The sequence below is a fragment of the Arvicola amphibius genome, chromosome 4, assembly GCF_903992535.2.
Source record: "Arvicola amphibius chromosome 4, mArvAmp1.2, whole genome shotgun sequence".
NCBI lineage: Eukaryota > Metazoa > Chordata > Mammalia > Rodentia > Cricetidae > Arvicola > Arvicola amphibius.
The window spans coordinates 33216262-33229563 of NC_052050.1; the positions used below are offsets into that span (position 1 = coordinate 33216262).

General features: G+C 49.8%; 1 protein-coding gene across 3 annotated transcripts; it reads left to right on the forward strand.

The window, feature by feature from the left end:
• The first annotated feature begins 141 nt into the window (after nt 1-141).
• On the forward strand, nt 142-8260 carry Dynll2 (dynein light chain LC8-type 2). 3 transcript variants are annotated; one of them, XM_038326808.1, is made up of 4 exons: nt 142-416; nt 3067-3112; nt 3558-3696; nt 6334-8260. In XM_038326808.1, exons 3-4 carry the CDS (start codon nt 3565-3567, stop codon nt 6469-6471), a joined length of 270 nt encoding a protein of 89 aa, XP_038182736.1. In that variant the 5' UTR covers nt 142-416; nt 3067-3112; nt 3558-3564; the 3' UTR covers nt 6472-8260. The 3 variants fall into 3 exon arrangements, with proteins under 3 accessions (XP_038182736.1, XP_038182735.1, XP_038182737.1); XM_038326807.1 differs by lacking the exon at nt 3067-3112; XM_038326809.1 differs by lacking the exon at nt 142-416 and having other exon boundaries at nt 936-3112.
• The last annotated feature ends 5042 nt before the right edge of the window (nt 8261-13302 follow it).

Genomic DNA, 13302 nt, shown 5'->3' on the forward strand with positions numbered 1-13302 from the left:
AGGAAACAAGATGTGGAGCGAGAGCGGCGCGGGGAGAAGCCCGCAGTGCGGGGCCGGGCGGGCGCAGCCAATGGGGAGCGCGGACGGCGGCGCGCGCGGCAGGGGGGCGGGGGCGGGGCTCTATTTCAGGGCCGCGCGTCGGCCGCGCTCAGCGGCGGAGCAGAGCGGACAGCTAGGCACCAGCGGGACCAGGCGGGCTGCCGGGTGGCGCGAGGCGGAGCGCGGGCGGCCGAGGGAGCTCGGAGGGCGGACGGACGGCGGCGCGAGCGCTCGGCCCGGGGCTGCGGGAGCAGGGAGACACCGCGGCGGCAGCGGCTGCTGCTGCAGGACGAGCCCAGGGGACACCGCCCCTGCCCGCGCTCTGCTTCAGCCCAGCGCTGCTCCCCAGGGGCCTGTGCGGACTCGCCTGCGTGACGGTGAGCGGGGACCCGGGGGCGGCCCGAGCTCCGGAGACCCTCGGAAGGCGGCTGGAGGCCCCACAGCCTCCGGGGAGAAGCCGCCTGCCTGCGCTGCAGGGAGGCCTCTGGGGTCCGAGGCGAGCGGGTGGAGAGGGCTCGGGCATGACGCGGCTCTTCCCGCCGCCACCACCACCACCTTCCGGGCCGTCCTTCCTGCAGAGAGGTCGCCCGGTCACTCCGGCGCCGCTCCAGGCCTGGAGGGGGAGGGAGGGCGGAGGACTGACCGCGGCCTGCGGACCCGGCGGGGCGGCCGATGCATTCTCAATTCCCAGTTGTTGCCCGTGGTCGCTGTCTTCTGGAGGATGGGGTGGGGTGTGTGTGTGGGGGGGTACGGCCCCCTTGGAAATCCAAAGGGAGGCAATAACGCTTTTACGTGTTAAGGAATGGTGCAAGGTGCTCCGTGTCATTTGAGGCTTAGCCTTTTTTTTTTTTTTTTTTTTTTTTTTTGTCGCAAGACCGGGGACAGACGATGAGAACTGTCCTGGAGAGCTCCTTTTGCGTCTTCACTGGAGCTACTGGCTCGTGACTCAGGAAGCTGGCTTGGGGCCCTTTGGCCATCCTTTTATCTGGAGGCCCAGCTGCCCCCTCCCCCCGAAGGAAAGGCTAGCTGGGCATCTAGCTCCTTTTTCCTTTTCTCTCTGGCACCTTGGATAGGGCTTGCGGGGGCTGGGCCTCACCTTTCTGCGACGCCTGAGGGGCCAGGGGTGAAGAATCGTGGCTTTGTAGTCACAAGACCAGCATTATGTAATCGCGGGCTCCCTCTCGGAGAGTAAGATAGCTTTTAATTACTGTGACAGAGTTGATCCTTGGGGCTTGAGGAATGAGGCAGTGAAGCAGGTGAGCTTTTTTGGCAAAATGGTGCCAATTTCATACTTCGTTGTCTGTAGCCAGGCTCCACCCCCAGCCTCTGGATTTGTAAACAGTGCCCCCTTCTGAGTGGTAACCTGGAACAGGCCACCAGGTGACATTGTTGTTTCTTCACTTCTAGAAAGGTCTCTGACGCCGTACTGCCTTTTTCTTTCCTCAGACCTCCTGGAGGTCGCCCGGTTTCTCTCATTCCAGCCATTGTTTTTTAAATGTGATTGTTTGCCCAAGGTCATTGAATAGTCAGCCTCTGCACCGCAGTTCTTGACCTTTTCTTCACCACCGCAGACTCCTTGGATGCTCCAGATTTTCTGGGGTAAAGGGGGGTGGGGGCTTCTGATCTAAACACTAGCTGGTGTCTGCTTAAGTGGAAGAAGTCTTGCTTCGTTTGACAGTGTCACACGAAGGTGTTTTGGGTTCTGTCAAGGGCTTCCAGCCTGGCAGCTGTGGTCTGAGTTCTTTTTATCTTACCCAGTGGGTAATGTGGAATGATACCAGGAATCTCTCCTTGAGCAGCCAGGCTCCTGTGGGTCAGACTTGCTCAGAGGGAACAGCATCTTTTTTTCCCATTGGGCTGGGCCACAGCCAGTGGTGCTTTTGGAGCTGAGGTGAGGGGATCAGTGAGAATGGTCAAGGACAAGGGTCAGGATATTCTGGCTCATGCTCATTTCTTTTGTTATACCCAGAGGCTGCCATGGTAGAAGGGTCTGTGCTGGATCAGCCTCGGGAATCTGGATGGTGCCGTGGCCCAGGAAGCATGGCTATGAAACAAGGCTATGACATGTTAACAGCCCTGTTCTTAGACATCATGTGTCTTGTGTCATGCTCCTCGTACATCTCCAGGTTTTTCTTGGTCCTGTGTTTTTCTTGGGTCTCGTGGTAGCTGAGGCATTGATCTTCTTGCTGCTGTCTCCCAAGTGTTAGAATTTCAGGTCTGAACCACCGCACCTGGCCCTGTTTTTATTTAAGAGAAAGTTCTTGGCTTTCCTGTCAGGATAATAAGATATTTCTCTAACTTTTTATTTCATTAATGCTTTTTGAGTGAATAAAAAATAATTTTCATGTGAGGAAGCAAAAATTCAGCGAAATGACAGGTCACTGGCTGTGACTAAATTCTAGAATTCAGAAATTGTATTGCACTTTAAAGATTGAACATGGCAGTAAGGAGTGGGGAAGGAGAAGGATGGGCTGTGATGATGGCATGTGACTGCTTTTCTAGTTAGAGGTGTACCAGCCCCCAGGATTTATGAGGTCGTTGTTACATCTTTGCCACCAGGCCTTGTGTCTGAAGCTCCTTTTATTTGTACCAAAGTGGAGCTGGCCTTTTTCTGTGAGGGATAGTGAATATATTTTAGACTTTATGGGCAGAATAGTCTTTAGGACTCATCTCTGCTGTTGTAGTAATGTGTTCCTATAAAGCTTTGATTTATAAAAACAGGTGTTGTGTCTGGCTGATGGACAGCCAGCCCCCTTGCATAGACTTCTAGTTTGCAGATGCTCTCATATAACCTTAGTTAATTCTTAAACAACCTCCAATTGAGAGCTGACCTCATTGCTAAAATGGAGGTAATCGATACAGAAAGGCCAGATGACTTGCCCAGACCACAAATGTTCAGTCAGGACCAGAAATCAGGGACACTAATGTCTAGCAGGTGTTGTCTGCCTTGACCAGTGGTATGTAATAGTCAATAAATCAATCATGCGCTTAATCTTTTTAGGTGTTAACTTCTGGCTTTATCCTTAGGATAGCGCTGCAATCCCCATTTTACAACCAGTGGCGTTACACAAAGGTAAATTAACTTGCTGAAAGATACAGTCAGGGGATTTATGTACCACTGTGGTTATCACCGTTGTCTTGCAGTTCAGAGTGCATGAAATATGTAGCTATTAAGAGTTAGAAAATTCATTTTTTTTGTGTGTTTTTAAAACATGACACCTTACATCTACATTTCTCTTTAACTTGCCCTGTGTTTCCAAAAAGTAAGAACCATATTTCTACTGAAAGCTGGTTGGCCTGGAACGCAGAGATCCAACTACCTCTGGCTCCTAGGTGCTGGGATTATGGTGTGCTCCACCTCACCCAGCATAGGTTTCCCTTAATGTCTCTGGTCTGTGTTTCATGTCCTTCCACCTTCTATAATCCCCTCTCCCCAGCCCTGAGGCTCCCCCCCCCATAGCTTAGCCTCTTGCCCACACTGGGCAGTCGTCAGCTGTGCTTCTGTGCTCCTGCTGCAGTGTCACGATGTCTGACCGGAAGGCAGTGATCAAGAACGCAGACATGTCTGAGGACATGCAACAGGATGCCGTTGACTGCGCCACACAGGCCATGGAGAAATACAACATAGAGAAGGACATTGCTGCCTATATCAAGAAGGTAAGCCGGTAGCGTGAGGATTGACAGTTGAGCTACATTGGAGATGGGGGCAGGGGTGGGGCAGCCAGTTTCTGAGAAAGCAGGTGTAGCCCTTCAGACAAAACCTTGTAAATGTGTAAAACAGCTGGATTAGGGGTGATTCTGTATTGCCAAAGCAATCACCTTAATGATTCTTGATAAGAGCTCTGCTGAAGCTGTGTGTGTTTTACAAATAATTGTGCTGCTGCAAGGCACTAGGGAAGGGAATACTATGCGGAGAAGCTTCAGAACTAATATTACTGGCCCAGTTGAGAATTATCCAATATTCAAAATTAACATTTGAATGAATACTGTTTGATCCTGAGCAGATCTTCAGTGAATGTCTTCATTTACAGTGGTGTATCCTTTATAATCTTCATGATATGGAACATTTCCTTTCCCTACAAAAGGACTTAGGGTCTGCATATTTTACAATGTTTACTACTCTTCTCCCTATTATATTCTCTTATTTTTAAGAAATTATGTGTATGGGATTTTGGTTATGTGTATGTCTCTGTACCACAGTGCATGCCTGGTACCTGTGGAGGCCAGAAGAGGCCATCAGACCCCCTGGGACTGGTGTTACAGATGGTTGTGAGCTGCTGTGTGGGTGCTGGGAGTTGAATCCAGGTCCCTGGGAGAACAGCAGGTGTTCTTAAATTCTGAGCCAACTCCAACAACCCCCTCCTGCATTCTTAAAAGCATGAGAATGAAGCCTGGCCGTGGTGGGGCACGCCTTTAATCCCAGTACTCTGGAAGCTGAGGCTGGCTGATCTGAGTTTGAGGCCAGCCTGGCCTATATGTCAAGGTCCAGGATCTTGAATATTCAGACTCTTGATTTCTGTAGGGACTTTAGGAAATTATAGAGAAGAAAATCTGTACTGATTCAACATAGGTGTGGTTTTTTTCCTGAGTATTTTAAATATATGGCTGGTTGAATATATGGATATAGAACCCACAGATGAGCTGACAGTGTAATTTTTATAAAAATGGTTCAACAATAGAGTTTGGTTATTGAAAAATTCCTAAATGGGGCTGGTGAGATTGTGCAGTGGGCAAGGGTGGTTGCTGCCAAACCTGATGACCTGCGTTTGATTCCGGAAGCTCACATGGTGGGAGGGGAGAATGGACTCCTGCAAGTTGTCTTCTAACTTCTACACGTGTGTTGTGGCGTATTCAACCACTCTCAAATAAACAAATAAATGTAAATATTTAAAAGAAAAATTCCTAAATGAATACCTGAGTGGAGATGGTCAACAGTGAGGAGACAGCTGAACAGGAGTAAGCATGGGCTCCTGGTTTCCAATCAAGACCTAGCTGTGTTTATATCCTTATCGTGTGACTGTGTTGCTTTTCATGTCTGTCTGTCTGTCACATGTGTACTTGGTCCCTGTGGAGGTCAGAAGCAGGCATTAGATTATTTGGAATAGGAGTTAGAGGTGGCTGTGAGCCACTGTGTGGGTGCTGAGAATTAAGCCCAGGGCGTTTACAAGAGTAGCCAGTGCTCTTCACTGCCCCCCCCCCTCTCCAGCCCCCAGGACCCATGTCTTAACTAGAGCCATAGGCCTTGTCCTTGGTCATCTAAATGCTGGCATCTTAAAAAGGATGCGAAGACTGTGAGGGCAGTCTGTGTAGTAGTAAGAGTGCCCAGTGGGGGCGCCAGCTTCACAGAACTCTTGTTTCCCTGCCCTGGAAGGGTAGAATCAGACATGGGAGTCATGAGAGACCTTGCTATGTGTGGGGCTGGGGCTACAGAGTCAGTCCTACGTGATTGATGACCTTGCCAGTCCACCCAGAGAGAGAAAGTAGACTCCTAGTCTCTCAGCCTGAGAGGAAAGTGATGATGGCTCTTCAGACAGTCTAGAATTAGGATTGAAGTTAATTTGGTTTCCTTTGTGCCTTAGTGCCTCCTGGAATTGTGTGGTGTGGGCGCTTTTAGGAAGTTAGACAAGTATGTGGAGCATCCAGTGACAGAGCCATGGGGCAGCCTTGGAGGTGGGGTGGGAGGCCACTGTCCTTTCATGGTTGTGGAAGGATCTGTTTAGAACTGAGCTGTGTAACCCTGTCTCGAAAAACAAAACAAAAAAATGGAACTGAGCTGTGGGCTGGGCCCCGCTGTGCTCACAGGGATTGCTTGGGTAGTTTGTAGAGCGAGGGAATTGGTGTGCATATCACGTGTGGTGCCATGTCTCTGCTCCCTGGGACTTCAGCAGTTAGTCCCCATTTGTTCCTGCGTGGAATGCTGACTTAGTAATGTGTGAGGCAGTGGGGTGACCAGGCCCCACTTTGCTGTATGCCATCCTGGTTTCTGATTATTATCTTGAGGAGTCATAGGGTGGGCAGGTCTGGGTGTGGGGTAACTAGAGGATGGGGAAATGATAGGGTGTAGAGTGCTAGAGGCTTGGCCGTAAGGAATAATGGAGCCTTTGTGGTGTTGATTATTGATGAGGGTGGGAGTGTTGTTGCCAGCCTAAGAACCTGAGCCTCTGAGGCCCTGGGCTGGGGTGCAGGGTTGGCTTGGATACTGACAAGGTGGGTGGGAATGACTGAATGTACGTGCTGGAACTACTGGAGTAGCTCCCTTCTGAGTTTGTACCACCTTTCTTTCTCTTTTTGTAGGAATTTGACAAGAAATATAACCCTACCTGGCACTGTATCGTGGGCCGGAATTTCGGCAGCTATGTCACACACGAGACGAAGCACTTCATCTATTTTTACTTGGGTCAAGTTGCAATCCTCCTCTTCAAGTCAGGCTAGGTGGCCGAGGGGAAGGTGTCAGTGGCGGCGGCAGCAATGGCAAGCAGGCGGCGTTGCTGGGACTGTTTTGCACTGGGGCCAGCATCAGGAAGTCCTCTCCAATGGCTGTGCTACTGCATGGACTGTATACTCGATTTCATGTGTGTGTCGCAGTAAACAAAAACCAAACTTCTTTCTGTTTAGTTGCCTGGGGAAGAAGGCTGCTTTATGTTTATTTTTTTTAAGACTTTAAAGATATTTTTTTTGGTTGTACTGCACTAGGACCTCTCCCACCCCTCATTTTCTTTCTCTCCCTGTATAAAATGCCCTCAGCAAAGCCCAAGAGACCAGGAGGCCGAGGGCTTGGAATAGGTCTCTGGAGGTGGAGGGAAAACTGCAGCTGCCTCTTGTGGTAGATGCTGCTCTAGAAGGGCCGGAGACTATGAGGACAGCTTTAGGATTGGCAAGGAGAGGGATAGGAAGTCGGGTGGGGGGATTGATCTAGTACCAGGGAGAATATTCCACAGAACTGTGACTTTATGGCTTGGGGCAGGGGGTGGTGGGGTGCAGTCTTTAAGAGGCCCTGAGATAGATGTGTTTATGATGTGGGAGTGGGGAGCAGACGTGTCTTGCTGTCCTTGTCAGGGTCTCTTAAGTAAGGGCTCTGTCTTTGTGGATTACCTTCCTTTATTCTTCCAGCCAGAGGTCATGTGGGGAGGATGCTGGGAGTAGGGTTAGCTTGACTTTCCCCTTTACATTTCTTCTGTCTGCTCCCTGCTCAGCCCTCGTTTTTCTCATTCCTCAGTTCTCTTAGAGCAGCCCTGTTGTTGGCTGGCAAGGGAATGTCTGGTGACTGTAGTCCTTAGTTAGGTCTTAGCAATCAACCAAATCAGTGTCCACTCGATTCTTCCTTGTGTGTTTGTGTTTGTCTGTGTGTGTGTGCGTGGGGTGGGTCTGGGGTAGAAGGGAGGGAAGGGGCAGGATACGTGGAATCTCTAGGGTGTATGGGGAGGTAGGGGGCACAGTTAGTTCTAAGTGGGCTTTTATGTTACCTTTTGGGGCAAGGACAGGCTGGTGTCCCCTCAGCCATCTAGCTTGGACACCCTGCTTTGCCCTATAGCTGCCTGTTCCTGGGAAAGTTTTTGGAAGGTCATCCAGGACAAGATGGCCATACTGCCATCCACCCTGGAGTTGGATCTGGGGGGCAGGGGGCAACTTGTGTCCCAACCGCTAGTGGGAATTAGGAATGTAAGAAGTGAGGGCAGAGAGGGGACTCCGTGGAACAGGTATGAAGTACAGCAATGAGCTCTGGGAGTCAGGAGGTGAAGGACTGGGTGGGAGGACCTTCCAGAGAGGGTGCAAGGGAAACCTCGCTGTTGACATGGTTGGGGTGGGTGGGGGTCGTCATTGCCAATTGAGCTGCTGGTTCTAATGAGTCACATTCAGAACATTGAGTGGGGTGACACTGTAAGGGTGGGGGAAGGCAGGAGAATGCCCCTTCCTCCTGATCCCTTGGTGTGTATTGAGCTGATTTTCTTCAGTGCTGGCAGGGGAGGGTGGGGACTGGTAGTGACCGAGTTCCCTGTTCAAACTTTTCATTGGGTACAAGACTGAATGTTTGATTTTAGGTTTTATTTTTCTTACGAATGTCCAGATCTGTGTTTCTCCCTACCCTCCGAGACTGGCCAGTTGGAAATGTCTAGTTTTTTGTTCATCTCTCATTTTTGGTGCAGGGACTGAGACCCTGCCACATCTATGCTCTGCATCCACGCCTCTTTTGGACATTAAAGGTCGATTGATGCACTTCTGAGCTGTTGAGGTTTCTTTAGGGGTGAAGGTTTGGTTGGCCTGGTGCTGTTGGTGCCACATGGTGGGTAGAGTGGTGTTTTCTAGGGTGAAGGAGAATGGAGTGTGTTACCAATGGGTCATGGAGGTCAGCAGGGCTTCATATTTTAAGCTGATTTGCTGGAACGTGTGGGAAGACTGTCTCTGGGACAGCGAGGTAGGTACCAAGGGATTAAGAAGTCAATCTCTAGTTAGTGACTGACAGAGCTGGAGCCTTGAGGTATGCCGAGACGAGGCCTCAGTTCACATTTCATCTGTGATAATGGGACTGTAGTGCCCAAAGTCATCTGCGTTTCCTCCAAATCTCATCTGGACAGCACATTACCTATACAGGTAAGTCTGGTCTAATTCTGCAGGGCTTGGTGACCAGTCCCATCTTGTGGGGCCCTAGAACGGAATGAAAACAGGACCACATGAGAGGAAGTTGGGAACAGGAATTCGTGCAGAGGAAACAGCCACTCAAAGCTGTGCCCACGTGGAGTAGAGAAAAGGAGTGTCAGTATCTGCCCTTTTTCCCAGTCATGGGGCCACCCCAACCAGTTGGGAAGGGTCTCAAGGGGGTCAGTCCCCTCCCTCTGGAGAACAAGAGCACTGGGAATAAATGGAGGATACCTGATAAGAGACAACTGTTCACAGTGGGTAGGAGTTGCCCACTGTAGTGTGTTGCTCTCAGTCTGTCCCTGAGTCCTAGTGACTTCAAGCCTAGGCCTGCATGTCATGCATAATGGTGTGCCCTTCTCCCACTATTTCCCTGACCACTTTTCCTTCTGCATAGTCTCTGCCAACCTGCCTCGCTTATTTCTCCACCCACATCCTCCACTGCTTTATCAAGCACAGCTGTGACTGTCAGCAGCAAGTGCTAGAAAAGTATTCCTGGCCAAATGGAAAAGCAGCATTTGCCAGTTTAGGCAGTCCCCTTGATGTGGGTCACCTGTCCTGGAAGACTCTTGGAGGAATAGATTAAGTGGGATGGCGGACTTCTCGTTGGTACACCTTAAGGTTTGGGCCTAGCTCTAATCATCCATGGTGGCTGCTGTGCTAATAGAGGCCTGTGAAAGGTTGAAGAGGACCAGCAGAGCACCAGGTTCCTGCTGCTGCCTCCTGTTGTGATATGTGGGCTTTTTAGAGAGGTCCAGTATGCAAAAACAGTGTTGTGGGAAAATGTGAGGTGGTCTTGGCTCCAGCCCCCGTCCTCTCTGCATACAGATGAGTTGTTTGACCTTTCTGAACCATGATCAGTATGTGAAGAAAATGCTGCTTCCCCAAAGCGTGGCTGGTTGTGAGAACTGAATGAAGATAGCCACGTAATGAAGTCAGGAGACAAAGGATTCCGGGGAATCAGGATCATCTTCACACACTTCGCGCCAGCCTTTCTCCTCCCCACACATTTGCACACAAACCAGAAACACCTAAAGTCACAGATGATAGGACAGTGGGGTTGTAAACGCTGGCTACTGATTGACAGCCACGTTTGATCTTGGTTTAAGGCAGCAGAGGAGAGACTGGCTTGTCACTAGGTTCTGGGTTCCCTACTGAACTCTGCAGGTACATAGGTCAGTGGATTTTAGTATATCTCAGATACACGCTTACGCAAACAACTCCAGAATGTTTGCATCTTTGAAAGAAATCCTGTAGCTATTTGAAGTCAATTCCCACTCCATTCAGCCTTTAGAAAACACTAATCCTCTATCCATGTGTCCATGTGTGAAGCCCAGTGGTTGACATTGGTGTCTCCATCACTTAATTTTTGAGACAGTCTCATTGAGCCTGGAGTTTGCTGACTTGGCTAGACTGGATGGCAGCAAGTCCCAGGCATTAACCTCTCTGCCTCCCCGGTGCTGGGATTACTGGCATGTGCTTCTGCATTTGATTTTCTTTTTTTTTTTTAATTATGGGTGTTTTGTATGTATACATGTCTGTACATGTAAATATCCAGTACCTATAATATTGGATCCCCTGGAACTGGAGTTAACAGTTGTGAGCTGCAGTGTGGGTCCTGGGACTTGAACCCAGGTCCTCTAGAAGAGCAGCCAGTGCTCCTAACTGCTGAGTCATCTCTCTAGTTCCTATACCTGGTTTTTTAAACATTAATCCTGGGAAATCCAACTAAGGTCATCATGCTTGTGTGGCATTTTACTGAGCTGCCTCCCCAGCCCACTAATCTGCTTTATGTCTCTGAATTGTCCTGTTCACATTTCACACAAATGGAACCATGCACTATCCAAAAGCTGGCCTTTGAGTCTAGCTACGTGGTGTTTTCATGATTTGTCAAATGCCTCATCTTCATCTGTTGAAGGATTTGTTGTTGTTGCTATTGTAAATTGAGCATTTATGCCCACATTCTTGTGTGGGTATGCTGCAGTTGTATGTAACAGCCACATCTACTGCATTGCCATCGTAGCCGAAAGCAGTGGTAGTGAGTAGGTAAGCATTACTATTCTGGGGAGCCTTTAACCACACTTGGCCACCCCCCAATCTTGATTCCTTCATGAGACTCCATACTCGGAATGACAGAAGGGGAATTCTCCCTTTTACCTCTGTTCAGCAGCCAGTGGTTCCCTGCCTTAGCTGCAGTTAGTGTTAGGATAGTTGGTATTTCCAACCTTTTGGAAACAGTTGGTAATGCCCATCATATTTTCTCTCTCTCTCTCTCTCTCTCTCTCTCTCTCTCTCTCTCTCTCTCTCTCTCTCTCCCCTCTCTCTTACACACATTTTTTGAGACAGGGTTTCTCTGTAGCTTTTGGAGCCTGTCCTGAATTAGCTCTTGTAGACCAGGCTGGCCTCAAACTCACAAAGATCCTCTTGCCTCTGCCTCCCGAGTGCTGGGATTAAAGGCATGCGCCACCACCGCCCAGCTGGTAATGAGCATCATTAAAAGTGGCTCTGTAATACTCCTATACAAGGAGAGTGGCCTTGAGTCTCTGCTTGACTCAACACAGTCCTTCGAAATCCTGGGACTGGCCAGGCCTGTTTAACACCTACTCTGATTTTAGTGAAAACCAACTTTCCAGGGAAGCAAGATTTTCTCTTGATTTGTATAAAAGTCACTTCTACTCTAGAAACAGCCAACAGTATTAGTAGTTTGTCTTGTCTATTAGTCACCTGTTAAGTCCCTTGCAAGGAAGTGCTTTATGCAGTTGCTGGCCAGGCAAAGCTGATGTCTTAGGGCAGGCTGTGAGGAAGGCCAGTCTGGAAGCTCAGGCTCCCTGTTATCCAGGATAATCTCATTTGTTATTGTTAGCTGTAAGTCACATCTACCAAATGGCTTCCTCACAGCAACCTGCAGTTTTGAAATAACTGAAGCTCAGCCAGCTCAACGTGATGGCCATCTCTGTGTGTGTCTTTCCTGCTTGGTCCCCACACAGCTCCTTAAACCCAGCTCTACAGCGGGAAACAGCTGCATTGCTGCCTGTCACAGCACAGCCGCCCTGTGTACAACTGGGAATGAGTAAGCCCCTGGGTGCTGTTCTCCCTTGCTCCACCTGCAAACTTCCGTGTGACGAAGTTAGCTGTTCTGAGTACACTTATGGTAGGTGACAAGGTGTGCAGCAAATAGACAAGTAAAGGTCCTGTTGGGTGGGGCTTCAGGGCTCAGCCTCCCTGTCAACGGCACTGCCTGCTACAAACAGTGACAGCAGCCTGAACAGCGGCCCAGACCTGGTGCAGAGAGGCATCTCTTGGGATTGCTTCAAGTCTAGCAGTTGTGGGGACTCAGTGAGAGGTACGCTTGGTAGGCCACTCAGAAATGGTGAATTATTGCCATTCTTCATCTTTGGTGATGCTGGATGGAACCCAGGACCTCAGACATAATAGGCAAGCACTCCGCTGCTGCACTGCACCCCCAGGCCACAAGTGACAAAGTTGTGGACTCTGAAATCCAAAGAGCCCACCCACCCAGGCTACTGAACCCCCAGAAATTCCACTAAAGTCTGCTGTATTAGCATTTCCTGGATTTCCTGCGATATGCAGATATCTTACTAGTGCTTTGTGCTCACTGGTTCTGTCAGCACCATGTCACCCATGGAGTGGGCCAGTGTGACATTTGGTGGAAGGGAGAGACGGGGTTCCTGTGACCTAGACGATGACAGAGCCGGAGAGTTAGTCCCTGGATGGAGGCCAGGGAGGGTGCTGGTGTTGACGGGTGCAAAGGCTTCCGGTCTTCACAACAGGTACTGAGAAGGCGTTTGCTACCTCAAACACTGTATCAGACACTTGGGAATGTGTTTCCAGGGCAGACATTTAAGTCATTCCGTAGTTTTGTGCTGGGAATTGAAGTCCTGAACTCATGTTTTTCTTTCCCTGTTTTTTGTTTAAGACAGGGTTTCTCTGTGTAGCCCTGGCTGTCCTGGAACTTCCTTTCTAGACCAGACTGGCCTTGAACTCACAGAGAGCCGCCTGCCTCTGCCTAGACTGTGCAGCCACCACTGTCCGGCGCCTTTCCCTGCTTTAGCTGTACTAGATACTTGTTGCTGTGATGAATACCAGAGCCCCTAAGGAAGGGTTTACTCCAGCTTGTGGTCCAGGAGCCCCAGCCGCGGGTCACATGGCCTTCAGCAGGAGCAGAGGAGGGAAGCTCCTGCCCATCTTACGGTTTTCTTTTTCTTCAGTCCAGGATCCCAGCCCTCGGGATGGTATTGCCCACAGTGACGGTTGGTCTTCCCACCCCAGGGACCCTGTTGAGGCTTGTCTTCTAGGTTATTTTAGATCCTGTTGAGTTGGCAGTTTCTGTGATAAAATCCCCGAATAAAAGCAGCTTCAAGAGAGAAAGGATTTGTTTGGTTATCACAAAGTCAAAGAAGGTGCTGCAAACAGCTAAATCACTCCGAGACAAGAGCAGAGGGAGAAGAAATGCATACGTGTTTTCTTGTGCTCAGCCCCTCTTCTTGTACCAAGACCTAGGACCATCCAACATATGTCCCAGGGCGTGGTGCTTGCCATGCTGAGGGCCTTCCCACCTCCAAGTAGTCAAGACAGTCCCCCACTCATATGTTACCTAGACAACCCCGG

Coding starts and splice junctions, on each gene's coding strand:
- Dynll2 (XM_038326808.1), top strand. CDS start 3,565: ATGTCTGACCGGAAGGCAGTGATCAAGAACGCAGACATGTCTGAGGAC. Junction 3,697..6,333: donor TTGCTGCCTATATCAAGAAG/GTAAGCCGGTAG, acceptor CTCTTTTTGTAG/GAATTTGACAAGAAATATAA.